Source organism: Talpa occidentalis, unplaced genomic scaffold (assembly GCF_014898055.3).
Source record: "Talpa occidentalis isolate TD23 unplaced genomic scaffold, MPIMG_talOcc4v2.1 talOcc4.7, whole genome shotgun sequence".
NCBI lineage: Eukaryota > Metazoa > Chordata > Mammalia > Eulipotyphla > Talpidae > Talpa > Talpa occidentalis.
The window spans coordinates 132,211,544-132,238,366 of NW_023605083.1; the positions used below are offsets into that span (position 1 = coordinate 132,211,544).

At 59.8% G+C, this 26,823-nt stretch overlaps 1 protein-coding gene across 2 annotated transcripts in view; it reads left to right on the top strand.

Moving 5' to 3' along the window:
- Positions 1–26,823, top strand: part of TMEM104 (transmembrane protein 104) — a 50,313-nt gene that overhangs the window by 19,246 nt on the left and 4,244 nt on the right. For both annotated transcript variants that reach the window (XM_037491739.2, XM_037491740.2), the window contains exon 9: positions 15,927–16,020. In XM_037491739.2, coding sequence (XP_037347636.1) covers positions 15,927–16,020 — 94 coding nt within the window. The remainder of the gene's footprint in view (positions 1–15,926; positions 16,021–26,823) is intronic.

Sequence of the window (26,823 nt, forward strand, 5' to 3'; positions counted from 1 at the left end):
AAACAATAACCGCGCTCAGATTGAGTTGGCTGACTTTAAAGGATTACCGTGTCTCTCTCCTTTTCCAAGGAAATCAATAATAAGGGACAGGTCTGTGTTTTTCTTTCTGTTTCTTTTTTTCTTACCCCTGCCCCGAGGAGCTGTCTATAAATCTCACACCCAGGATGGCTCCTTGTTTTCTGGTACGTTTCCATCCCCCCAGCCCTTTCTAAATGGAAATTGGGTCACCCCATCACCCCAACACTGTGGCTTTGAACTCCTGCCACGGACCCCTGAGCCCCCACCGCAGTACCCTGCCCGTCTCCCCAGTGGTTGCTGTCTGGGCGCGGCCTCAGTCCCTCCCAGGCCCACAGAGCACAGCCCAGCATTGCCAGGCCAGCTCCCGCCTTCCCCTGGGCCGCGCTGACCCGCCCCCAACGCCTTTGGGTGTCTGGCCAAGCTTTCTCCTCCAGCTCAATAAGAGGACTGTTTTTATTTTTAATGCTGCTCTCAGGGACATGGGTTCTGTCTGCCAGCATTAAGCCTGCCATCCATCACGGCCCACGCCCTACCTCTGCCGTGGCTGGTACCCAGCTCACCAGCTTTGAGGATGAGCGAGGCTTAATCCCCCTGGCTCCCCCACCCCCCACTCCCAAATCAAGACACCAGGTTCCGGGAACCGGCAGCACAAGACACCGGCGATGGTTTCTGCCGGACAGTCCCTGGCCCCGAGCTGCGCCGCTGTGTGAAGAGGGCTTGGCTCTTGTCAGGCCCCCTCTCGTGGCGGCACTCAGCATCCTGGGCCTGTCCCCCTCAGGCAAGGAGTGAATGCTCCCCGCAAATGCCGCTTGTCCAAAGCCAGCCAGTGGGGTCCTGGCACCCAGGTTAATGGCAGTTTGACCTGTCCAGCTCCTCATCCTGTGTCCTCCCCCCTCCCCCTCCATTCCCCAGTCACCAGGGAAGTGCCTGGAGGCAGGAAAGCATCTTGTGCCCCAGCACCCGCCCACCCACACACTCAACTCCTCAGAAACCCCAGGATGTGAAAAGCCAAAGTATGGAGCAAAACCAGGGGGTAATTATCGTTACAAAGCGGTGCCTTACTTTGCAGAAGGGCTCGCTGCGGTCTCTCTTCGGTGTTTAAAATGGCATTCTGTGGAAATGCGGTGCTTATAAATAGGACTTGTGGAGGGCCAGCCCTTTGTGAAGGGAGGTGTCCTCACGTTCAAGGCCAAGGCTGTGGTGGTTAGACCCAAGCGGGGGCAGGGCCTGGGTGGGCGTAGTGAGCAGCCCGCCTCCACGTGCGCGCGCTTGCACTCCCGCACACTCTCACATGCTCCCCAGAACCCACACGCTCAAGCACAGGCCAATTTGGTTGGGAAACTTCCAAACAGGTCTCCATGGGGAGCGTTCACCCGCTGGGGACCTTCTGCACTGTGCTTTTTTGGGACCATTTTTATACACACACTTCACGCTGATCCCAGCAGACCCTGGGCTGGAGCCTGAACCCACCTTATTTGTGAGTAGTGCAGTCGGGGGCAGCTCCCTGTGCTGCTCCTCACAACCCGGGCTGGTCCTGGCCGCTCTGCTGTGCGTGACCCCTTAGCTACCCCAGGCAAGCTCCAGGCCCCTCTGCTTCCAGACCTCTGGTTTCTGGGCACGGAGCTCACAGTGACTTTGTCCACTTCTGTACCCACGCAAGAAGGCACTGATGTCCCCATTATCATTCTTTATCACTATTACTGTAGCTACAAAAACTCCATAATTCTTCCTACTTGGGGGCAAATTTTTAACCTTTTATTGATGTAAAATGAACATGTTACGGCTTCTTGATTTGGTGCTCGCACGTGTTGTGAGATGGACCCCCAGTAAGGCTAACATCTGGGGGACTTTGTGTTCTTGAAGAGAATGTATGTGCCAGGTGTTGATTTCAGGTCCCCAGCTCCTCTCCCCTTTATCATTTGCTTCCGTCCCCCCAAAAGTGTGCAGCTAAGGACTGAGCAGTAGTTACAAACTCCACAACCTCCCAGTAGATTTAGAGTGACGTGGCTTGTGCTCAAAGACCTTGTGCAAACTCAGAAGCCAGGCAGCAGATGTGTACCCCTCACCCCCTCCTGTCATCTCAAATGAGCCTGTGGTACTTTCAGGGACCCGCTGACTTGGATGCGTTGCAGCAGGCGCAAAGCTCACGGTCCCTTCCAGGACGGCTGTTAGGAGCAGGTCTGGAGTCTCTAGTAGTGCCCCGGGGCCCTGGCAGTGATTGTTTAATTAAATAAAGCACTCACTCTGCAGTAATGGCCAGGCTCCCCCAGGGGAGCGGTTGTGGCCCTGCAAACTGTGCTTAGCCACGGTCACGGCCTCCGGCGCACAGGGTGGCCGAGCAGGCAGCAGAAGCCCGAGAAGCCGAGGGGCTTGCAGATACCGGCGGGGCGGTATGTGGGGCATGGGCGCGAGGGGCCTCACATCAGGCAGGGCTGAACAAATAGGCTGCATATTAATGGTGACATCTGATTCATTAGCATGAGCTTGGGATGAGCCGAGAGTAGGCCAGGGTACATTTTAATAAGCCTTCAAGTGCAGAGGGAGCTACCGCAGACGGGGCAGCTGAGCAGATGCCGGGCGGTGTTTGTGGATCTGGGAGGGCCGCGGAGCACGGTGGGGCCGCTTCGGGTTGGCTGTGGGCAGAGCCAGGCATGGAGACCTGGGTTTTCAGTCTGGTCCAAGGACGAGTCTGTGGCCTCCCTTTGAGGACCTGGCAGCGCCGGCTCCCCTGGAGAACTCCCCAGGCCACAGCATGGAGGCAGCGGTCGGGGCCTCTGTGCCCGCCGTTTCCAGGGAAAGAGTGGCCACGGGTCTCCAGGCCAGCGTCTCGGACACCCTGGAGCTGGTGCCTCGGGGGGCGTATGTTTGGACCGAGCAAGCTGTTTGCAGAGTCCCCGGCTCCATGAGGAGACCTGGGGCCTGAGGTCCCCTGGACCCCCAAGCTGGTGCTCCCTGCTTCCCTTAAAGCCCACTGTGGCCAGCCCCACGGAGAGGGGACACTGACCAGCCACCAGGGCGGAAGCCTGGGGGCTATTAGCGCCGTTTCCTACTCCCAGCTCCTTGGGGCCTGTTAATCAGCCAGCTTGCCGGCCGCCTCCTCTCCGAGTCCACCTCAAGGTTACTCAGCGCTGGCCGCCACGGTGTCCTGCCCCACTCAGGGCTAATTGGAGGTCCGACGTCAACGGGGGAGGGGTGGAGCCAAGCCAGTCTGTGCAGCTCCTCGCTGCAGGGCCCCGTGTTCTGGGCACCTGACTGCCCTCCCTCCCTGCCCTCCAGCTCCACGCAGGCAGCCCATCCTCTCTGCTGCGCAGAGATAGGCAGGAAGTGTGGATGAGGACGGGAAGTGCCAGGGCCTCTGCAGTGATCACCTGGCACCTCTCGTGGAGCACACAAAACACCAGGCGGCAGAGGGCGAAGCCGCCCTGGGCCCGGGCTGGGGCCCAGCAGCTGCCAGGTTCTCGGGTCCACGGGCACATGCACTGCCCACCGCGGGAAGCATCTGTGCAGTTAGTCCCAGACAGACCAGTGGCTGGGGGAGCAGGGGGGCTGGGCTGGTAGCATGCATGCCTCCATCACCGAGGACGCGGGTGTTGAGTAGACAGCCTGTCACCACCCCTTCCCCGAGCCTGGCCCGCACAGCCAGGCCAGCCCTGTGCCCGTGGCTGCGTCGTGTGGCGTGTCTCTCCATGGCTTGATTTTGCCCAGGCCTTGCCTCTCAGGACACAGCCGTGGGGACGTACGCCATGCACCCATCCTCCCCCTTCCCGACAGCCGCCGTGGCACCGAACTCACTCTGGGTCTCGAGCGGGAGAGGAGTGTCTTAAAAGGGGGACAGTGAGCCCAGCCCGTGGTGCTGGAGAAGTTTTCATCTTCACATCAGCTCAGCCCGAGGAGGGTAGGGAGAGGTCGAGTTCTCAGCACCCCCTCACCTGTTGGGGAGCCCTGCTTCCCAGAGGCACCACCTTCCCCACTCTGGCTCCTGCCGGTCTGGCTGCGGGGAGGTCTGGGAGGTCTTCAGGACCCATCACGGCTGCCCGGCTGCCTAGGACATCCTGCTGAGCTTTCTCTCCCCGTCCCCCAGAAATCGGTAGGAGGAAAGTCCCTTTCAAAACCCAAACTGGAGTGCAGAGGCGCCCCTGGGCCAGGCAGGGAGCCCCATGAGCCCGGCTCATCCGTGCCTGTTTCTTTCAGCCCTGGTTTTAGGTGTAGTTACAATTTACAGCAGTGGCCTGCACTGCTGCCATCTCCTTCTGGAACCTTCCTCCTCCCCACTGCCCTGCCCTCGCTGGCCACTGTCCTCCAGTGACACCGGGGCCTTCACAGCCCTGAGCCTTTCCTCAGGCTCTAGCAAGCGCTTGCAGGTTCCAGATCCGCCCAGGTCTCCCTGGGCAGAGACACCTCCTGCCCCCACTGCCCCCTGCCTGGCATGTGGGCTACACCTCTGCACTGGTCAGCTTCTTGGCCTGGTAGCAGGCTCCTCGTCGAGGCTGGGTTGGGCCTGAACCACCTTTATGTCTGAGTTGTGCACTGAGGGTTGCTTGTGAAGGTTTGAATGGGTGAGACCACAGGGGGTGAGGCGGTTCTGGGACTTCCCCCACACAGCCATGTGTGTCCACCCGTCAGTCCAGGACCCACCTCAGCTGGCAGCACTGCCCAGCCAAAAAAATCTTCACTTTCAACCAGCCTCCCCTCTCCCGGAGAGGTCATCTTGTTCTCAGCACAGAAGCTACCCCCCAGCAATGCTTAGGGACCCTGTCCTAGGAGGCCCAGGGGTGAGGGGAACAATCCAAAGAGACCCTGTGCCAGGGACCTGAGACCGGATCCTCACGGTCACTTTCTCTGCCCGCTCCTCGTTGGCGCCTGCGTGGTTAGGCCATTAGAACCCGTGCAGCTCTGTTCAGAACCGGCCTCACGCCTGCCCCCTCCACCCTGGCCACACATGCAGCACGCACGCCCTCGTCCCACCCACCCCTTGGCCTAATGCTCTAAAGCCTCCGCGCTCAAGGCCAAGACGCCCCATCTCATCACCTGGACACCGGGCGTGGGTCCGCCTCGCGCTTGTGTGGCACCGGCCTGTCCTGCCCTTCACAAGCCCTGATGCTCATCATCATTACGTGAGTGACTGTGTGGGTTTTCCACAATATTTATCTTCTCTCCCAAACCACGAGGGCTGCAGTTCTGGCATCAAATCCTTGGAACTCTGCCCACCACCGGTGCCATCTGGCCTTTCAGCTGAGGAAGAGACAACACAGGCCGGCGGGCGTGTCCTCTACTGAGAGGTCCCTGGGGACAGGGCTGGCGCTGGCCCTGAGCCCCACCCACCCCAGGGAGCCAGGCCACAAGGGGCGCTGGGGAGCCTCTAGGGCATGGTGGAGGGGGTGGCTTAGGGCCATAAAAGGGGGGTGGGCTTTGGAGACAGACCACCCTCACTTTCTGATTTTAGCCACATCTTAGTGGTGTTGAGATTGGCAAGTTCTTTAATCCCCTTCAAAAGGTGTCAGGCTAAGTGGGGGGTGCTGTCGAGTCTTCACTTGGCCCTCCTCTGAGCTTCCTTCCCTGTCCCCCCATCCAAGTGTGCTCCCAGTGCAGGCACCACCTCCCTGGGAGCTTCCAGAAGCCAGGGGAGGGCCCCAAGGGTGGGGCAGCCTGCCCCTGCCCGAGCTCTCCCTCCACGCCCCGCCCTGCCCACAGAGCTAGACCCCTCTCGCAGCCGGGGGCTTGGAGGTGATGTGGCGGCCCTCCCTGGACCCTTGCTTACCCAGAGGCCGGGCTGGGAGGGCACTGGGAAGTGCCTGAGAGATAGCAGCGTTCTGGAAGGGCACCTGTACTCCTCCCAGGTGCCCCACCCCCATCTTTCAAACTGAGCTCCCAGGTGAGACTGCAGGCCGCGTTGTAATGAGCTTATGTGGATAACGTGGGTGAGCTCTGGCCTTTTCTCTCCAGGTAGGGAGGGACATGCTCATCACGTTGCCTCCCAGAACTACCGCCAGCCCAGTCACCAGCCTCGAACCCTGACTCGGGATGTGTCTCAGCTGTGTAGGCCAGCGCAGGGCTGCAGGGGGGTTCAGCCAAGCTTGTAGTCTGGGTTTTTTCCTAAGTCGGCCACATTTCCAGTTGCCTGGAAAGAAGGGAAGCAGAAGGTCCCGGGGAAGGGACCTGGGGATGTTTCAGCTGTCAAGCAGTCAGCAGCAGCTCTTCAGTCAGTGTTTGGGGAGCAGCAGAGCGAACCCAAGAACTGCTTCCCACTGCCTGTTGTCTCCAGGCTGCCAGGGCTGAGACCAGCATCACCCGCGCTTGGGAGAGGGGCCTGGACCATCCTGTGCTCGGCAACCCTGTCCGGACCTGGCGCTGTGGTCGGGGATCTCTCCTCCTGAAATGGGGCTGTGGGGGGCTGTAGCCTCAAGGGACAGCACCAGTAGAGGGCAGGTCGCTGTGTATGGGTTCTTCACCCACACAGTTGCAAGACCACACAGGGACAGCAATGGGGGTTATTAAACCAACAGGGGAAACGCGTTCTCAAGGCCACAGGTGGCGGCTGTCTCACCCCAGATAGCGTCCAGTGTGCAGAAGCTGCTCATCCAAGCTGGTGCTGTCCCGCCCACGAGGGCGTGGCGCTCAGGGCTCGCCAAGAAGCAGCAGGCCAGGATCCAGCTCCCCGCAGCTGGAGGCGCTCACAGGGGGCTGCTGAGATGACATCACAGCAGGCCCAGCCTGAAGGTCAGGTGGACAGCACGGGGCGCTGGACCAGACAGCAAGGGGGTGCTGCCAGGCAATTAGCAGCTCTCGGAGGTGACCGGACATAGTACCAGCCACCTGTCAATGGTGCTGGGCAGCCCTGGCCAGTGGTGGTCACCTGGTCACTAGCATTACAGTTGTGGATTGTTGGCTCACACCATCCACAAACAGCTCTTTGAGACCCCAGGCCCAGGGCCCGCTGCTCCTTTCAGGCCAGGTCTGAGGCAAGTCCCGAAGGTGGCGGACCCTGCACTCTGCAAGGATCCTTGGTTTTTCTGCAAAGCTTTTTGCTTTATTTTCTCCCTTTGGAGGTCACCGAGCAAGTGTCCAGCCCAAGCGAATAAGTCCGAGCAAGCAAGTCCAGAGCGTGCCATGCGGGGGGCAAGCGAGTCCGAGCAGATCTCAGAGGGCGCAGAAGCCCAGGCGCCGAGCAAGTGCCCGGAGCTGGCGTCCCTCCTGCCTTATAAACTCTTGTGAGCGTCCCCCCGCAAACAAGTCTGATTGGACCCTTTCAGTCCTTTCGCTGATTGGACGAGGGCACCACTCGGCTCATGGCTCACACCTGGTGGTCCAGGCACCAAATCCACGGGCCTCTCTACTGCCTGCAGCTGCGGAGCCCCCCGCGCCGGGCTACATGCCGTGGTGGGGAACCGCTGCCGTCCGCCATCACTACTGGCCTCTGCCAGCAGCCTGAGCCCCCGTAGGACCAGTGCTCTGGAGTCAAGCAGTGGAGCCCCGTGGGGAGCTGAGGGGGTCTCTGGTTCACTCCCATGCAGCCTGCAGCCCAGTAGCTGTTCCTCAGCTCCTCCAGGAGGTGCACCCCTTCTCCATACCACAACCCCGATGACAGGACTCCAGGCTGGACACGGCTGCAACCTGTGCGGAGTTGGGGGTACTCTGACCAGCCGGTCCTCGGGGGCAGCATCTCCTGAGAGCAGTCTCCCCTCTGATTTCTGGTCTCAGGCGAGTAGCATTTCCACTCACACTTCCCAGAGACAGGGCACTGCCCTGGCCAGGGGGCATCTCCCCCAGGTCTCCCAGGTTTCATCCTCTGCTCAGTTACAGGCACAGGCCCAGCTCTCTCCCCCTGGCCAGCTCCCTGGGCCAGGTCTGGTGGGTGTTCTGGTCCTGCCGTGTGGGTCCCTGGGGGTCTCTCGCCTTTGTTCTGTAGTTCAGGGCGGCTTTAGAACTCCCTGCGGAATCTTTTTTTTTTTTTTTTTAAGATTTATTTTTATTATTTATTTGTGCATACAAGAACTGGGGTACAGGCCAGAGGTGTGGGGGGTGAGAAGATTCACCAGAGACAGAGTGGGGAGCAGAATAGGTGGGTTGACTGAGATACACTGCTGAGGGGAGCAGCGGGGAGACAGGAGGGGTCTGCTGTGCCATGTGGGCAGCTCCCTGGCCGGGGATCGAACTCATGCTGCGGTGGTTGGTGATAGCTTCATAGCTGAGACTTAACCCCTACGCCACCAGGGAGGCCCGCCTGGCGGAATCTTTACCTCTCTGCTCATTGCTTTTGCTTCGGGGCTCAGCACCCTCCTCTCCTTGGGGCTCAGTGGCTTCCAGCACGTTCGCTCCTGCCATTTGATGGGACTCAGGTATCACATGTCCCCACTCCTTGTTCTGAAGGGGCTGAATCGCTCGCACAAGCAGCCTTGGTTTCTGCTGAAGGCTGGTGTGAGAGGATAGCAGGGCTTATACTGACGATCGAGCAGCGCGTGTGTCTTTACTGCAGCCAGGCGTCAACTCCCCGTTTTTATCTTCAGGCATCACCTGAGTCTTTCAAGCCATCCCGCCAGCATCTCCCAGGTACCCCGGTGCCAGTTCCGGAGGGCTGGGTGGGACCAGGGACAAAAGCCGTGTCGCTTGCTCTGAGTCATCAGAAGGTGTTGGGCTGAGGCGAGGGGTCAGCATTGCCCCGTGGGGAGTGGGCTGACCCCACGTGTCACTCACCAGCTATTTGCCAGGTTGGGCGGCCTCCTGCAGGCAGGGCCGCCATCTTGGGTAGTTGCGGCTGAAGTCCAGCAGCCCCTCTGGCCAGCGTCCCCTCTTCCCCTGAGGGCTGCTCACCTCCTCTGGCCTAGTCCTCACACGGTCCTGCCGCCTCTGCCTGTGGAAGATGCAGACACCGTGTTCCGGATTCCACAGGAACTCGGGCTCCTTCTGCGGAACCCAAGATGGCCTCCCCGGTGGCGGCTCAGCTTAGGGCTTCAGCAAACAGCGTGAAGTTGGCTCGTGGGGCTCAGCCCCCACCTGCCACCCGCACAGCCGCTCTCTTCCCTAGCGTGCTGTCTGACCCGTCACATTTGGCTGAAAGAATTTCAACCCCCCGAAGAGAGTGGGGACCCTGGCAAACTTGGGTGGAGCTGTGGACGTCCAGCGAGTGCAGGGCTGACCCGGTGTTCTTAGGCCAGGGGCCTCGCTTAGCTCCAGTCATTACCCGTGCCCCTACCTGCTGTGCTGAGTGGCTGACACTTGTTGGGTGTCAGGGCCGGCCTCCTCTTTGCTGAGCACCTCCAGGGCACACGCAGGGAAGTCACTGACTGCGGATCTCACTGTCAGCCAGGACATCAGAGCACAAACCCCACCCCCTGTCTGTGGCCCCAAAGCCTGGAGTCTCCCCCACAAGGCCCCCACAGCCTCAGCACTCACCTCCTGAGGGATGAGTCCCCAGACGTGGTAATTCAAATCAGGAAAATAAAACTCCAGAACCGAAATCTGCACAGCCACTTGAGAAATAAAAATAGAATCCTTGAACATTCCTTCACCCACTTCAAGGACGCGCTGAAAGTTCAGTTCCCGCTTAGGCACGGGTTCGTGCTGAGCTGCGATTAACCCCAATTAACTCTTAACCCCTAGCGTCCCACGAGGACAGCCCTGTAATTTGGACTAGCGTCTGTCGCTTAAGAAAACCACCGAAACAGGGGCCTCCCTGGTGGCGCAAGAGGTTAAGGCGCAACCTATGAAGCTGTCCGTAGTCTGCAGCACGAGTTCCATCCCCGGCCCGACCAGGGAGCTACCCACATGGAGCAGCAGACCTCTAGGTCTCGCTCACTGCTCCCCTCAGCAGTGTACTTCCGCCAATCTGCCTGTTCTGCTCCCCACTTTGTCTCTGGTGAATCCTCTCACCCCCCACACCTCTGGCCTGTACCCCTGCTCTTGTATGCATACATAAATCAATCTGAAAAAAGAAAAAGAAAACTGCCCAAACCGTCTGGAGCGCTCAGCGTGGCCCCCCACCCCGAGGCCCCCCGGGCTGTGTGCGCTGTCCAGTCCAACGGCCTGGCTTCACAATGACAGCCCCCGTAGGTGTCCAGGCAGCTTCAGTGTGCAGGAGGCCCCGTGCGGGCCTCTCCCATCACACACTGACATTCACAAGGTGACAGATTCCTCAGGACAGGCTGTCAGTTTCCACGTGATGTCCCCACGTCAGTCCCTGCAGGGGACACGGGGCTAGATCGCCACGCTGTGTGCCGAGACTGCTGCTTTAGGAGAAGCGCCGTTATCAGCCCCAGTTAGACAGGAACAACACACATAACCACACGCTCAGCCTCGAGCAAGAAGGCCCGGTGGCCATGCACCTGCTGGCCTGTGTGTTGACACTCCTGAGGGGACCTGACAGTGGATTGAAGAGAAGCTGCTGCGGCCTGAGTCCCAGGCTCCTGGAAGCTCCATCTCCTGCACTGTGCAGTCTAAAGCAAACCAGCCCTCTGTTTTTAGAGAAAAATACCAACTTGAGGGTCCTCTGGGAACTGGCTGTCTAGCAAGCTTCCGAGCAACTGCCTGCCTGGTGTCCACACCCGCTACCCGGTGTCCCGCCGGCCACCCGGGGAAGGGCTCCTCCCCATTCCGAGCTCCTTCGGCCGCCACACCACGGACACTCCCTCTGTGCTTCCCCAACAGTCTGTGCCCACAGGAGGCCGCCGGTCACCCACTGGCCTCCTGGTGGGAGGCAGGGCTGGCAGGGGCTGGGGGGGCTGACCTCGTGCTGCTTTCCTCGCTGTCCCTTGTGCGGGGCGTGTTGGTGTGTGGCCTTTGCCCCATGGCTTGCTTTGGGCCTGGAGTTGCTGAGTCCTCAGGACTTTTGTCCTGCGTGGTCGCTGTCACTGAGCATCGTTCCATCTCCTCACACACCCCACTTTTGAGGGGAGTGGGCCAGGCTGTGTGTTGCGTTTCACTAGAGCCTGCGTTCTGACGAGAAGCTAGTCCATTCTAGGGCCTCCCCTGGTGGCGCAGCGGTTGAGCGCTGGGCTGCGAGGCTGCCCGCAGCCTCTGCAGCACCGGTTCGTTCCCCGGCCTCGCCGGCGAGGGTCCCACAAAAAAAAAAAAAAGAAGCTAGTCCATTCTACCTCTTAGCAGCCAGAGCAAAGGTGACGGCACACAGGGTTCAGGCTTTGGTTCTGTGTTCTGGCTCCAGCGGGGGACTAGGAAAGCCCCCCTGGGTGGAGGAGCAAACTTTGCTGGGCCATGGGACTTAAGCAGGAGTGGCTGACGAGCTTGCCAAGCGAAGGCCCAGGGCTGGACAACACCGGGCACATGGGGCCTCCATCACCCAGGCTGCTGCTCTGAGCTCTGCGGGTGGCATCTCAGAGCCAAGGTTGGCAAAGGAACCCAGTTCTGGGGCCAGTGGACTTTGTCCTCTCAGGTGGAGCTAAATCAGAGCGGGTGTGTCCGGACTGAGTGTGGGAGATGACAGGGCCTGTGCCAGCTCTGGGCCCAGCGTGGGACAAAAGGGACAGGACAGAGCCCCCAAAGGCCAGTCTTGATCTCTGCCGCGGACCAGCACAGCAGTGAACGATGAGGCCGTCTCAGGGTTGAGAGACTGCGCAGGGTGGTCAGGGATTCGGCCAAAGAAATGACAAACAGACACACTTCAAGAGAGTGAAAATCTGAGTGTAATTTTCTTTGAGTTGGTGACCAGTATATATATGTTTTCTAAAGGCATAGGAATGGCGAACATCAGTGAAGAAATCAGCTTGCTTATAGGTTTAGCTTATCATTGACAGGGCAGTGATTTACATCTGGAAGCAGGCGCATTCCTAAGTAGTTAGGCTATTAATTTTTCTTTTTGTTTTATGTGATTACTTTTTGTTTAAACTACTCACTACCACTAAATTACTATTAATTAGCACGGGTGAGTTTTACTTTTCACAATGTAATATTTTTATCATTAAGATTAATGCTAACAGGCGCGCAGACCTCTCCTGCCGCCCGCTGCTCCCCTCAGCAGTGTCCTTCGGTCCTTCTGCCTGCTCTGCTCCCCGCTCTGGCTCTGGTGAATTCGCTCACCCTCCCGCGCTTCTGACTGTGCCCAGTGCTTGTATAAACAAAACCAACCAACAAACAAGCAAATAAATAAAACATGCCTCTATAAAAAAAAAAAAAGATTAATGCTAACAAGGCTAAGCATACAACAGAGAAATTATTAAGCTAACAGTTCTATTAATACACAGAGTTTAGTAACGTTTCATTTGAATTAGCCTAGTTATTAGATTTTGTATGTTCTTTTTTTTTTTATTTTTTATTTTATTTTTTTTTTTTATAGAGGCATGTTTTATTTATTTATTTTGTTTGTTTGTTTGTTTTGTTTATACATGCACTGGGTACAGTCAGAAGCGCGGGAGGGTGAGAGAATTCACCAGAGCCAGAGCGGGGAGCAGAGCAGGCAGAAGGACCGAAGGACACTGCTGAGGGGAGCAGCGGGCGGCAGGAGAGGTCTGCGCGCCATGTGGGATCCTCCGCCGGTGGCCGGGGAGCAGCCGGGGATCGAACCGGCGCCGCAGAGGCCGCGGGCAGCTTCGCAACCCAGCGCTCAACCGCTGCGCCACCGGGGAGGCCCTGTATGTTCTTTTTTAATCAGCAAACCAATGACCTTTTTAGACAGAGAAAGAAAAGATTTTAGAGAGACAGTTGTATTAGAATAAAGTTTGTGTTCCCTGCGGTCAGCATTCCTGTAGTGGCTCCTGGGGGTCGTTATCTTTCAACAGGCTTCCGTCTTATCTATGTCTTCAGGGCGTTTTGCTGTTCTCCCCCTGCGAGCTGGTTCCTTGCCCAGCCGGACCTAGGGACCTTGGCAAAAGTCATTAGCCCTAAAGGTCACTGCAGGGGGAGGTGCAGCAGATCTCTCCCCAGCCCTGGGTCCGTGTCCCCACCCTGGCAGGGCTAGGGAGAGAATACATTTCTGTGGTTTTAAGCCACCAAGTCTCAGCATCCTCAGGCCCCTGTGACAAAGAGCAGGGAATGGGTCGGGAATTGTCAGGTCAGAGCCTCTGGAGGGGGTGCCCTTAGCCTGCACGTAGACGTAGCGAGGACACTGCTGTGCTGAGCCCTAGACTGAGTTAAATTCCCAGCGGCCCTAGGACACTGAACTGTGACCAGGCGGGACGGGAGTGCCTTGGGAACAGGAGCTGCCTGTGCCCATCCTGATGGGTCACCTGCCCATCCATGTGGGTCAGCTCCCTGGCTGGGGATCGAACTCAGGCTGCAGTGGCTGCTGATAGTGTCATAGTGCTGAGACTTAACCCCTTGCGCCACCAGGGAGGCCCCCATGAATCTTTTTCTCTGGGCTCTCTCGAGTTCTCTCGTGGTCTCACCTCTCTGAAGTCACACGGCGCATCCTAGTAGCCGCCCCATCTCTGACAGACGCCACCCTTTCAGCCCCGGCCTCCAGGCTCAGGTGTGCACATGCACAGGCCCATACGCACGCTCAAGTGTCCACCATCAGGCCTGCCTGCCCCGTGCCCACACTTCCAAGTGCCTTCTGCATCACCGCGACCAAGGCCGCAGGTGATGGCCACAGAGAACAGTGGCACAAAAAACCTGACTAATTCATTTAGCCTACAGGTGTGCACCCCCTTCTTAATGAGCCTCCCATCACTCCAGTGGCTGCTTGCTTTTCCTTTGTGAGATGCATGTGTTTGCTTGGTCTCTTTATTTTTTTTTTAAAGATTTATTTATGTATACAAGAACTGGGGTACAGGCTAGAGGCGTGGGGGTGGGAGGATCCACCAGAGACAGAGTGGGGAGCAGAACAGGCAGACTGACTGAAATACACTGCTGAGGGGAGCAGCGGGCAAGTCAGGAGAGGTCTGCTGTGCCATGTGGGTAGCTCCCAGTCCCAGGATCGAACTCGTGCTGCAGTGGCTGCGGATTGCTTCATAGGTTGCGTCTTAACCCCTTGCACCACCAGGGAGGCCCTGCTTGGTCTCTTTAAATAGAAGGGTGCTCATATAGGCCTGAGACCTCCAACCTCAGAAGTTGAAAGTTCTTAAGTATCTGCGGGGTGAGAGAGGGGAGAGGTTCTGTATCCAGAAAGGGCCAGCGCAGCCTGCGACCTCAGGGTCCTGCCTGCCTTGGAGGCTGGTTCTGCTGCCCCATCTTCTGCATCGTAGAGCCTCCTGAAAGATAAGATCTGACCTCCCACATAAGCCACCCCAGGGTCTCTGACCCCCCCACAGCTGCCATGCCATGTTGCCAGCATTGGGGACCTGGCCCTGGCCAGGCACCCCTGAGTGCAAAGTCCAGCAGGCCACAGTGACCAGGACACGTTGGGGGCCCATGGCTTTGTGTCTGTTTTCTGCATGACATCTCCCTCTGCCAACCTTCAAACGAGAAATTCATCAGTGGAAAGTTTCCCTGAAGTGGTAATTTTCCTAAATGACTTGGTGATGGTGCCGCATGCACACTTCCTCCACGAAATCCGGCGGCCTGTGCTTGTGTCCCCAGCCCCTCTAACCTCGGGACCCTCCGGGGCTGCCTTGCCCTCTCCCCGGACAGTCCCTCTCCTCTGCATCCCCCGTCACCCCAGGCCCAGAGAAAAGGCTTCTGATTCTGAGGCCCTGGCAGGAAGCTCTTTCCAGAAGTCTCCCAGCCCTGGTGACTGCCAGGAGGCCCGATCCACCCCAGCTAATTAGAGCCTTTTCCTTAAGCTGCACTTTAGTCTTCTGTCATTCATTCTCGCAGTGATAATGGACTTGGATAAGAGGTCACAGCTTCTCCACATCCTGCTCTCCTTACTGGGGAGGGGGGAGACGGGCCAGCCCCCCTCAGAGCTCCTGCCTGCTTGGGGGAGTGGCGAGGGGGGCTGGCTGCGGGCTGAGCAGCTGTGATGTATTCGCCCCCATCGCCAGGCCAGAGCCCCACTCCCCCAAGTGGGCACCGCTCCCCACCTTCGGGCTCTGCGCCTGCAGTGTCTCTGGTGCCATTAGCATGAACGTGATAAAACGGCACAGTGTAAATGTTAATAAGTCTGATGCCTCTGCGGCTTCCGAGTGGCAGATTGGAAATGGGCCCATCACCGCCACTCCAACCAGCAGCTCTTAATTCTCCGCTCCCTGAGCAGCCAATTCGGCTCGGAAATCCTAACCAGCCCTCGGTTCCCAGCCCCCCTCTACTGGGCCATGTTCACCCCCATTTTCTCTTGCAGAGAGTTCATGTTTCCCACACACCCCTTTGCTAAGACAGCGTTTGATTTATTCTTTTTCCGTATAGTAAGCAGCGGCTTTGCTGGCCCCCCCAAGGGGACAAACCAAGGGGCCGGTTCTGGCCGGCACCCACCCTGGCCACACCCCGCCCCACCCTGCACCTCTCCACGCCTGGCATTCCTGGGGGAGACCCTGCCCTTGCGGCCCAGGGTACTTTTCTGGGTGATCTGCCCTGGCAGCCGCTGGCTCTCCCCAGGCTTCCCTCTCTTCAAGTCAAGGAGGCTGCTGATTCACCCGTCTCGATTAATCCTTCCTCCCCAGCAAGCCCTTTTGGACAGTGTCGTCTCCGCTTGTGCCCCTCTCCCTGGGTCCTCCCTCCTGGTAAACCCAGAGGCCCAAGCCAGCCTGCTGTCCTTTGGGCTCTCGTCCTCCTGCCCTCTCGGGCCCTATCCCTGTTCTTGCCCAGCTCCGTGCCCTCCCTGAATCCTCAGTCAGCGTCTGCTGAGGAGCCGAGGCGGGAGCCTGCGGTGCGTCCCTAGGCTGACCCAGTGACCCGGACAGTCGGCGTGAGGAATGGCGGAGAGTGGCTCTGGCCTCATTCCTCCCGGCACTAGCGACTCACCAGGCGCTGTCTGCCCAGGGACCCTCCACCGTCCGGGGCTGCTGGGTCAAGCCTGTGGCAGAGCTGCAGGAGCGGGTGTCGGTGCAGCCTGGCCTCTGCCCCCCTCACTCTTGTTCTCCCCCCAGGCTGTCTTCACTCTCCTCCTGGGACCTTTCACCTTCTTTGACGTCCAGAAGACCAAATACCTGCAGCTCCTGACCTCTCTGATGAGATGGATCGGTGAGTCGGAAACGTCTCCATTCCCCGCCCTCCCCCCCTGGCAGCCGCAGCGCGGGCTCTCGGACTGCAGAGGGCAAGGCGGTGGCAGGGGCTCTGCCCGCCCTTTTACTGGTGTGGAAATGTGGTGCTGAGAAGGTGACTTCAAGGTCGGGGAGTGGTGGGCCTGGGGCTAGGACCCGTGATTCTGGGGCCCAACCGAGTCAGGCCCAACCAGACCCCCAGTCTGGGCTTATGAGGCCTGGGTCAGGCCGTGCGCCCTTCAGAACGTGCGCGTGGCACTGTGGTCCTCAGCCATGAGCCCAGACGCCAGGGAGGCCGCTCTGTGTCTCAGGGCCCCGAAGCATCAAAACACACCCCTCCCAAATACCAACTCACGCCCCGCTGAGCAAGAGTGCTGTTGTCTTCAGGGGAAGTTTGGGGGTCTTAGGGTTCTCTTTTATCCCACTATACCATCCCACCACCCACCCAAGGGCCAGCTGCTGAGCCATCTGAGCTCAGGGTAGGAGGATATGGGGTTCCTGTCCCTTCCCCCACACACACACCAGCCAGCACACGCTCTAGGCATCAGCTGGCGCCTGTGAGGTCTAAAAGCAAAGGACGCTGTGGTGTTCTGGTTGAGGCGCTGCCACAGAGGCTAGGGCAGCCTCTGGGAGTCCCCCAGGGGTGCTTCCTGGGACCTTGCCTGCTCTTCAGCTCGCAGGTTCCAGGGGAACCCGAGCTTGGAACGCCTCCCTCCTGACCCTCTTCCCCATGCCCTGTTCCCTCTACGTTTGCCCCGAGCCAGGACACGGCTGCACCCTGCTGTTCCCTGCCAGCAGGCCGCTCCAGACCAGGAGCACGCAGGCCAATTTCAGCTCCAGATCCTTTCCGGCAATCCTGGCGCCACCAGTCTCTGGGGTCAGGATTGCAGGAGCCAGCACAGCCCAAGAGTCCTGGCATCTTCAGTGAGATCCAGCCTGACCCCTGCTCCCCATGGGGGTCCCATTGCAGTGCACGGACACCCGGGGGCTCCCGGGAGCTCACAACGGGGTTGAGGGGGAGACCCCTGCTGTGCTCTGCGGGGGACATCGGTCAGTGCCAGCAAGTTCTGCCTTGTTCTAAGCCAAACCCTGAACCTTGTGACTTCTCTTTTCTTTTTTTTTAAGATTTATTTATTTATGCGTACAAGAGCTGGGGTACAGGCCAGAGGTGTGGTTGGTGAGAGGATTCACCAGAGACAGAGTGGGGAGCAGAATAGGCAGATGGACCGAAATACACTGCTGAGGGGAGCAGAGGGGAGACAGGAGAGATCTGCTGCGCCATGTGGGTAGCTCCCTGGCCAGGGATTGAACTCGTGCTGTGGCGGCTGCCAATAGCTTCATAGTGCTGCATCTCAACCCCTTGCACCACTAGGGAGGCCCCAAGAACCTTGTAACTTTTTCCCACTCATGGTCCCTCCTGGCGAGCAGATGAGAGGAGGCCCCGTCATCCGATGCGTGAGACCTCTAGGGCCTCTGTCATTCATCCAGCTGAGGCAGGGGGCAGGGGGCACCCATCCTGTGCCTGCTTGGGCACAATTCCTGTCTGCCCCCTTCTGCTGTCTGCTCCTGCACCCACCTGCAGGGCATCTCCCCACACCTGGCTCAGGTGCCCCTGAGCCCTGGGTTAAATGAGAACAAGTTACTTAGAACACAAGGGTCACCCTAGCGCTCAGGTTACATGTTGGAATGGAGCCTCCTGGGGTGTCAGGAAGGATTGGGTCAAAAGTCAGAGGATCAGAATCACCAGCCACCGACCCTCCCTCCCCCTGCAGTCAGCTCATTTACAGGAAGTGTGTGAAAGCCCGTGACCTTCAGAGGGAGCGCCTCAGTGAGGCAGGATGGGCAGGAAAATGTTCTCTCTCCTGCTTTTCCCGACCCGGGTCCGTTGTCTTAGCTCCTCCGCTTCCTGAATCTGAGACCCCGAGTTCTGGTGCTGGGGCCCCACCCCGCTCCTTGGCTGCCCGGGCTCTGCTGTGGCTGGGTGGGAGGGGTCGCCCGCCCGGCTCTGCTCTCACCCCCCGTGCAGGAGGGCGGGCCGGGGTGGGGAGAGGGGGAAGCTCGCGCTCCGGCCCGCGTGACGGGTCCCCGTGGCAGCCCACGAGGGGACGGCCGCCCGGATAATGACAGTTAATGGCTTCCGTAACACCCAGTGCCCGTTTAGCGTGACGACGTCCTCTGGCGTCTGTGAGCAGCACATTCATTAGAGGCAGAAGGCGGCATGAGGCTGGCGGTAAATAAAGAGCGACTGTCTTAGGGCAGAACGTGAGCGCCCCGAGACCCTGAAGGGACTCGGCTTCCACCTGCAGGGGGCGCTGAGCTTCCTGGGGGCTCAGGCGGCTGGGCCAGCCCTGGCGTCCATCCCGCTGGCGGAGCCTCTCCCCGAGACCAGGCTTTTGGGGTAGAATTGGCAGCTCAGTTGCTCTAGGAAACAGACGGCTCAGGTCCACAGTCGGGGGCCACCCAGCCCCCGGTGACCCCACGCTGCGCCTCTGTCTCCCAACCAGAGCCCCACAGAGGGGACTACAGTGGGAAGCAGCCCCTGGCAGTGAGAGGTGGTGGCGGCCGTGACAGGCACTGGGTGGCACAGAGGGCTCGAGGGGGCCACCAGCTGCCAAAGGTCACCCACGCTCGCGCTTCTGGGGTGACATCATTGACTCTCCTTTTGATCGGGGAGATGGCCACAGGGCAGACCCCTCCTGGTGCCACTGGGGGGCCACGCGGCTGTCATTTTTCTCCAGGACAGACTCAGACCTCTGGGCTTGAAGGGTCACCTTCCCTGTGACACAGAGTTCTCTAGGTGGGAGGAAAATCGCCGGGTTAAGTGAGCCCTAAAACGTAGCCGCGCCTGCCATCCGTTCCAGCCGGGGAGGTTGGAGACACCTGGGTTTTCCCTCCGTCGCTCTGGCGGCAGGTGTGTGCAGCCTCCGGACCCCAGGGCAGCAAGGGCCCCAGGACGGGGACGGGAACCGAGAAGCCCCCACGGGCCACCCCACATGCAGCGGCTATGGGAGGGAGCAGGGGCTGCCCACTGGCCATTTGTTGGCCATCTGAGGGGGGGGGTCTCACCTCTGGCCTAAAATCACCCCAAGTGATTTTCCTAAAATTTCCCCCAAGGCACTGAGCCCCAAAGCCCCATTGTCACCTCAAATCTGGTCAGTTTGTAACCAGCTCCCTTTTCATTTTGCTTCTGAAAAGCAGCTGTGTGTGACCGCAGCCCTTCCCCGAGCCCACCCCGCAACCCCCCGGGCTGTCCCGCACTCCCTGTCTAGACTGGGGCCCAGACTATCCGAGGGGCCCGAATGGGGCGCCCGGGGAAGGCAGTGAGCTGGCTGGAGTTCTCGGAAGACGGGGGAAGAATGAGCACCAAAGGGACCGGAAAATCATAAATAAATGTGCTGAGCCGGAAACTTTCTTGTGCCTAATTAGGAATTTGTTCGGCCATCTGTTGAAACGAGGCCGGCGCAGGCTGCAGGCACCCCGCCCCACGCGGGCCCCCGGAGCACCGGGCGCGCTGAGGAGTCCTCCGGTTGCTTTGCTCCTCACGTGACCTTTCCCTGTGCCCCCCTCCAGCTCATGGGCCCCGGCCTCCCTGGTGCTGCCAGGACGGATTTTAAGAGTTAGGTGGCCTTTGCCAATAGCATGTTGTCCAGGAAAAGGTCAGACCGCGTATGACAAGTGGCCTGTTGATTTCTTCCGCCGCCCAGATTAGTCCTGCGTGTCGGGGAATCCATCTGGAAGATCGGAGGCCAAGGCCTCTGGGCTCACGTGTACAAGGGGTGGCCTCTGTGGAGACTTGTTCTGACCCGAGCAGACCTGACCAGACCCCTGTGTCACCCGATCCCTCATGCCCAGGTGACCGCTGCAGACGGGCACCAGCTCTCAGCTCTGGCCCTGGCCCTGGTGCCACACCCACCCTGCACCCCTCCCAACAATGTCTGCTCCCCTCAGCTCTCCCTGCACCCACCCAGCCTCCAAGGAGGCTTGAACCTGGGAAAAATGGGCAGCAGGCCTGCGTCAGCGGCCTGGGCTTCCTCCTTAGCTCTGTCAGCTGCCAATAGACCTGGACACTTAGGAGAGGCACAGCCAAAAGCCCTTGGTGCCCACAGACCTGGCTGCTGTGGCTTCCGAGCCGGGCCCCAACCAGATGAAACTGTCTACACCGCCCGGTCACAGGGAGCTCTCGGCCAGAGGGGCCCCAGCATGGCCACCTCCCTCCTGTTACCAACTTTCCTGGCAGACGCCAGCAGACCCCTCCCACGGGGGACGCAAACAGCTGGCTCAGCTCGGGGCGCCCCATTTGGTGTCGTTAAAAAAACGATCCTTTCTAATAAAGGCTGCGTGGAGCGGCGGCCTCCTCGGTCTGGGCTGTCGAGGACCCACAGGGCTCCCTCCCCCTGATTGTGCATTCAGAGAGCAGCGCTGCTCGCATTATTCCTGTCTCTGTGCTCCCCTCAAAGTGGGTCAGGCGCCGGCCGCTCCGCGTTCGCCATCAACTTGAGGCTGCCTGGTGGAGTGGCCGGCCCTGCTCTCCCACCTCCCCCAGCGTGTGCCCCAGATTTGTCTTCCAAACCCAGCCGGCAGGGCGAGGTGGGACTCAGCAGTGGCGGCGAGCAGCAGAAGGTCCCCAGGAGGAGACCGTCACCTGGGCACAGAAGGGTTCTCTGGTCTTGCCTGTCCCCGGGATTACTTGCAGCCGCTTAGCTGACTCCCGCAGATCCACAGCGACCCCGAGCGTCTCCCAGTGGGGGGCTCTCATCTGTCACCACCACAGCCAGGGGTCTTCCTCCTCAGAGCGCCTGCTCCCTGGCCCTGTGGCCTCGGCGGGCCTGCAGGGTGTTGGGATTCCTTCCTGCGTTGTGCCCGGGCCCGTAGGTGTCCACTCTCCCTAAGGGCCGGTGCCGGGAGCACGGCAAAGCCTAGTGAGTATCATTTTGGGTCTTAATTTTATTCTCAGTTTTCTAGAAGTTCCTCGGCAGGCACAGAGGCCCATTCATAATGGACAGGAACTGGGGTTTCTCTTAAGTCTCTGGGGGTGGAGTGGACATGGATTGAAGTTTGCAGAGGAGCCAGCCAGCTGCCACCAAATTGCCCCTTTGCGAGCAGCAGGCTGACCTGAGCGCCCACCTGCCCCTGAGCTGGCCACCACCCTCCGGCCACTCTCGCCTCAGCAGCCACTGCCCCCACTGCTCCGCTCCACATGTGGCTGAGGCCTGGGCTGACCCGGCCATTAGATGGGACTCCTGCTCCCCCCAGGAGGTTGGCAGACCAGCTGCCTGGGCCCCAGCGAGGGAGGATCAGGCTCCGGGGTGGGGTAAACCTCAGCCTTGTCACAGGCAGCCCGCCACCGGCTGGCCGAGCTCTGGATCTCGGGCATACCAGGGTGTCAGACACCCTGGCCGCGGTGCCACCTCCGTCCCCCACCGTGTTGTGGGCCTCGCCCCATCTTGTTTGAGAGAGGGCTCAGTCGGGGCAGTAGGCACAGCCCGGCCTTGGAGATGCTGTCTTTCTCACAGTTCTAGACGCCGATGTCCAGGGTCAGCGCACCGCCAGGGTTGACTGACGGTGGTTTCTCTTTCTGCCCCCTTCTTGCCAGTCTCTGTATGGTCTTTCCTCCCTGCATCCCCCACCCTGGAGAGGGGGCCTGGTGTGGGTATCTTCTTCTGCCTCCGGTCTGTCGGGTCGGGGTGCGCTCTTGCAAGCTCACTTAGCCCATGTCACCTCCTTACAGGCCGCCTCTCCAAACACGTAGGCACACTAGGGGTCACAGCTTCACCAGGTCGGGGGCCGGGGGACGCTTCAGTCCCCAAGAGAGGAAAGCACCAGGTAGTCTTCAGGAAAGGAGACTGGGAAATTTTACGTTCTCCATCTCCAGGAAGGAGATGAGGCAGCCAGCAGCCAGGGCCCCTCAGCGCCCTGCTCCCGGCAATTATAAGCCGAGCTTAAGGATGAAAAATTGAGAGGCGGCCTTCCCGGGCACCCCCGCGTGCTTTGAGGACTTGGGGAGCTGAGGATGGGAGGTCAGCACTCCGACTCCCACTTCAGACCTGAATGCTTCAGACTCAAATACCTGCCTTTATCACCGCGCCCCTCGAGACACACCCAGTGAGGGGAAGGCTCTGCTCTGAGGCCTGCAGGGCAAATAACCTAGACACCCAGTCGGCCTCTGTCCTGGAAGCTGGTTGTTTAAACAGCCTCCTCAGCTGCTTCCGTGGTGGTGATGGTAATGACGGAGCTTGAATGTCCGAAGCCATAGGGGCAGACCCTGCCTGGGAGGGTAGCCAGGTTGGCTGTGAATCCCCTCCCTTTCCCAGAACCCCAGGGGATGTTTTTGTGAGGTGGCACAAGCAAGGCCAGCAATCACAGACCGTCTTCCCGGCTGCCAAGATGTCCCTGGAGGCAGTCTCATCTGCAGGGAGCGGCTCATTTTTCCCAAAGGGAACTAAGCCCTCCTGGGCAGACACCAAGGCTGCCCTGGCTCCTCAGGGAATGGAAGGATCCCCCACCCTGGCTCTGTGCTGGGTGGGAAGGTGGACCATGTCAGATCCGAACAGAACTCCCCTGTCTCATGGAGCCCCATGCAGAGCATGCATCCGGGGGCCCTGGGTGGACAAGTGGTTGGGGTCTGCTTCGAGGGGCAGCCACTATGGTCTAGGCCCGGCCGTGCAGCCTTGTCCCATCTTCCTGGCCTCCATGACCACTCTCATCTTTAAAGGCGATGACATGGAGGCCCTGAGAAGTCGCCATCCCACGATTACACACTTTTAAGTGGCAGAAAGAGGGGTGGACCCAGTGTAACTTGAGACTTGACTTTGTTTAGAAGAAAAGCAGCAGTGGCTCCACGGCCACTCCCCTACTTTCTGGCTCTTTCTAAGACGTGAGCCTGCACGCACGCCCCTGACCAGCCCTGCGGTCTCGGCAAACCTGCGAGTGGCCCTCCGTCTCCGCCAGCCCTGCTGCTTAAGGAGCAAATGCCAGGCACCTGTGCTGCTTTTTGGGCCAGAAACTTCTTGGTCGCCCATCCATGGTTCTCAGCCCAGCCCAGCACTGCCCCATCCACCTCTCCCAGCCTTGCTGGTCTCGGGTTGCCTGGGACCAGCACCCTCCAAGGGCAATTTGGTGGCAGAGGAGAAGCTGGCCCCACACCCTGCCCGCTCCAGCTCCCTGCCAGGAGCTGCGGCCGGAGCTGGATGAACACACGCCATCCATTATCCACCGGGGCGCTTTGACGGTCTGCTTGGAGAAGAGAGCGCCGTCCTCCCGACAGCTGCCTTGACGGATGGCCTCCTCCCTGCGCATGTCAAAGCAGGGCCACTCACGGGGCTCAGAGAAGGGCAACGAGTGGGGTGGCCCAGGCAGGAGCCCACTGCAGCCTCGCGACCTCAGGGCAGGGGTCACGTTTGAGGTAGCCCGGTCAGGAAGGTTCCCTCAGCTTTCCAGGGCTCTGGGGTTGTGGTTCCCCAGACACTCGGGGATTAAGCACAAGGGCTTCCCTGCAGTCAGCCTCAGTGGACACGTGCCCGCTCCTCTGAGGCAGCTGGCCCTCCCAGGGCCTCCAGGGCACGGGCCGTCGGGCCGAGCCTATGGAGTCAGCTCCACCTTCATCAAAATGTCTTTCAGACTCAGTGACCCAGGACCCCTGTCCACTCCCAGCCAGTAACTCCCCTCTGCAGGACAGGCCACCCTGGTGGCCACAGCCTGGGTATTGTGCAAGCGAGCACAGGGCAGGTTCATTGTGGACTCAGCATAGCCCCGGAGCCCTCAGTGGATTTTTCAGGCTTTAATGCTCTCTCAGGGAACCAGGTGCACAGGCAGGGAGGCAGGCACGAGTGGCGGGGGGCTGGGAGGCAGGCAGGCAACCGAGCCCCCTAGCCCCCCACAAATCTTTACTCTTTCTCTGGGCGCTCTCCAGCATTCTCTCATGGTCCCGCCGCCTCTGTAGTCACTCGTGCTCACGTAGCCGCCCCCTATCTCTGAGGGACACCATCCTTACAGCCCCCGCCTCCGGGCTCAGGTGTGCACACTCACAGCCCCACACCCACCATCAGGCCTGCGTGCCCCGCGCCCTCGCTCCCAAGCTCCTCCTGCGTCACCACAACCAAGGCCACAGGTGATGGCCACAGAGGCCAGTGGCACAAAAAGCCTGATTACCTCACTTACCCTGCACGGGAAGTGGTGGGGGGAGGCTGGGGCTTTCCCCATTGGCTCTTCTGGCAAAAGAAGAAAGGTGGGTGGCGTGAGGCCAGCCCTGGCGGCCACTTTTCTCTTCTGACTGCTCAGGAGCCTGACTAGTGATGCTTTGAAGGCCATGGGGATGCGTCTTGATATAAAATGTCCCTGAGACCTCCACGTTCGGGGCTGTGTCATCCCCGGGGGGGGGCAGGGAGGGTGTTGACAGGATCCACCGACCTGACACCCTTACTGGATGTGAGCCCCGGTGCCCGGGGCATCCCTGGCATGGACTGTAATTTTCACCTGATCTCAGCTGTCTGCTCGGGGTTCAGGGTCTGTACCCCAATAAGGACTGGCCCAGCACTCCTGGCCTACCGAGGAGTCGATGTGCTGGAGAGCAGGGAGCAGGCCGCTGGCTCACTGTGGGCAGGCCGGTGGCCACCTTGCAGATTGGGGGGCCCAGCAGGCCCTTCCAGAGTAGGGTTCCGCTCCTGGGCCCTCCCCACAACCCTTGGGGGCTTGGAGACCCCCATCTACCCCAACCTCTAATATGACTTAAACCGCGTGTGACTTTTTTCTCGTAAGTTGCCTCCTGTCACTTCCCCTGTTGGTCCCCTGGATTTCAGGCGCCTGACGGGGGCTGCATTTCCCCAGCACACTGTCCTCACGCCCAGAATAGTGGTCGGCAGGGGGGCGGGGGGCAGGGGGCGAGCGATGCCCCGGGTGAGGCCGTGAGTTACACAGACTGGGGCGACTGGCTTCCGGGGGCTGTGACTACAGATAGTAAAAGAGAAGTCACTGACCCCCTCATCAGCTGCTGAGGCCCCAAGCTTCTTGTGTCAGCGCTTCAGGCCTCACCCTCTCCCCCGCCGGCTGCTGTCTCAGCTCTGGGGCACGACTCAGAGCAGGATGCGGGTGGGGGTGCACGAGACCCGCTATCACGTGGGCTCACCGATGGGGCCTGCGAGGGCCCGAGAGAGGGCACTAGTCATGGCGACGTCAGGGGGCGCTCGCTGCTCTGTGCACCCCCCACTCTGCTGGGCTGGTGGCCGTGGCCGCCAGGCACCGCCGTGGCCTTCCCCGTGCGCGTTCCGCCCGGCAAATCGTGCTCCTGGCCGCGTGTCGCTCACAGCCTGTCATCCTCGTTTCATCTTGATTTATTATCAGGCCTAATGAGTTTTTGGAGCAGCTCTCTCCCAGGGACGGGCGATCAATCTAGGAGGTGGCTGGTGAACTCTGCTCCTCTAGCACCGGGAAGGAGGGCACAGGGGGGTGGTCGCGGACGGGGGTGAGCTAGTCCTCCTGCCTCGAGAGCCAGGGCCCCTCAAGGTCACGCCGCCTGCCTCCTGCTTCCTTCCCCTCCCTCCTTGCTCTGTCCTTCTGCTGCATCGCTGTGTTTAGGGGTCACTGGTTTCTTCAGAACTTGCTGACTCGGAGGCCACTCTCCCTGCCTTCTCCACTCCAGAAGTCCTAGCCCAGGGCCCCGGGTGGTTGGGCGGACCCAAAGCCCCCATCTGTGCCTCAGGTTGGCCGGGGTTCATCCTCAGGGATCGCCCTCACCCGCACCCCCAGCCCAGGCTGCACCCCTCCAGGCAGACACGTCTCGTGCCCCCTCAGGAGAGCGCCCCAGCTCAGAGGCTGCACTCTACCCTGCTGCTTTGAAACACTCCGCGACACCACACCAGCTGACTGGAGCTCAGGGCTGAGAGCAGAGGGCAGCCCTCTGCAGGCCTGGCATGAGTGGGCCCTCTGGCAGGGAGCCCAGGGCGGAGGAGCCACCCCTGGCCATGAAGGCAGGCGGGGCAGCCCCTGCCGCCACCCTCCAGCCGTGCAAGTGGCACAGCTGTGCGTGCAGGGTAGAGCTGATGGGAGTGGGGCTCGGCCCCCAAATCAGCCTGTCCTTCACGAGCCTGTTAGGGAACTACGCCCCCATGGGCAGCCACTTTGAACTTGCCTGGACTCGCCTCCCGGATGCCTCTGGCATCCTCTTTCCTGGTCAGCAGCAAACCTGCAGCCCTTAGGATGGATTTGGATTTGGAAGTACCCTTGTTTTTGGAAATGGATGTGTTTGATTAAGAGAATGAGATGGGTGACTAATCTAGAACAAGAAGGATAAATTAATTATAGCTAGAAAACTAATTTTTTTAATCACCCATAGCCATGGCTTTGCGACCATTCTAAAAGTTCTAGAAAATGTCAGACGTTGCCAGAGGCAACAACTGGAACTGTTAGTAGATGTCCGTGGGGGCAGGGATGCACACACGGGCGTGTACTTTAAAAAATCAGCTGTTTTTGCTTATTCACAATAAGGGAAGCCTCCAGATGGCTTGTCTTGAAGTCAAAAAGCCAGTTTCCACCTGCATTTCTTCTGGAAATTGAGGTCTGAGGAGGAAGATGAGCAGAGAAGCACCAGCCCAAATCTGGGGCTGGAGAGGGCAGTGGCAAGGGGGTGCTCACTGCAGACAACCAGCTTCCACCTGCCCTCTAGGGCTCGCCAGCCCTGGGGCCTGAGGCCGAGACAGACCAGGAGCCTCCACGCGCCTCTGCGTTGTGCCAGTCCTGGCCCAGGTTGGGAACAGTGCCAGGTCACAAGGTGACACCCCGAGATGATAGC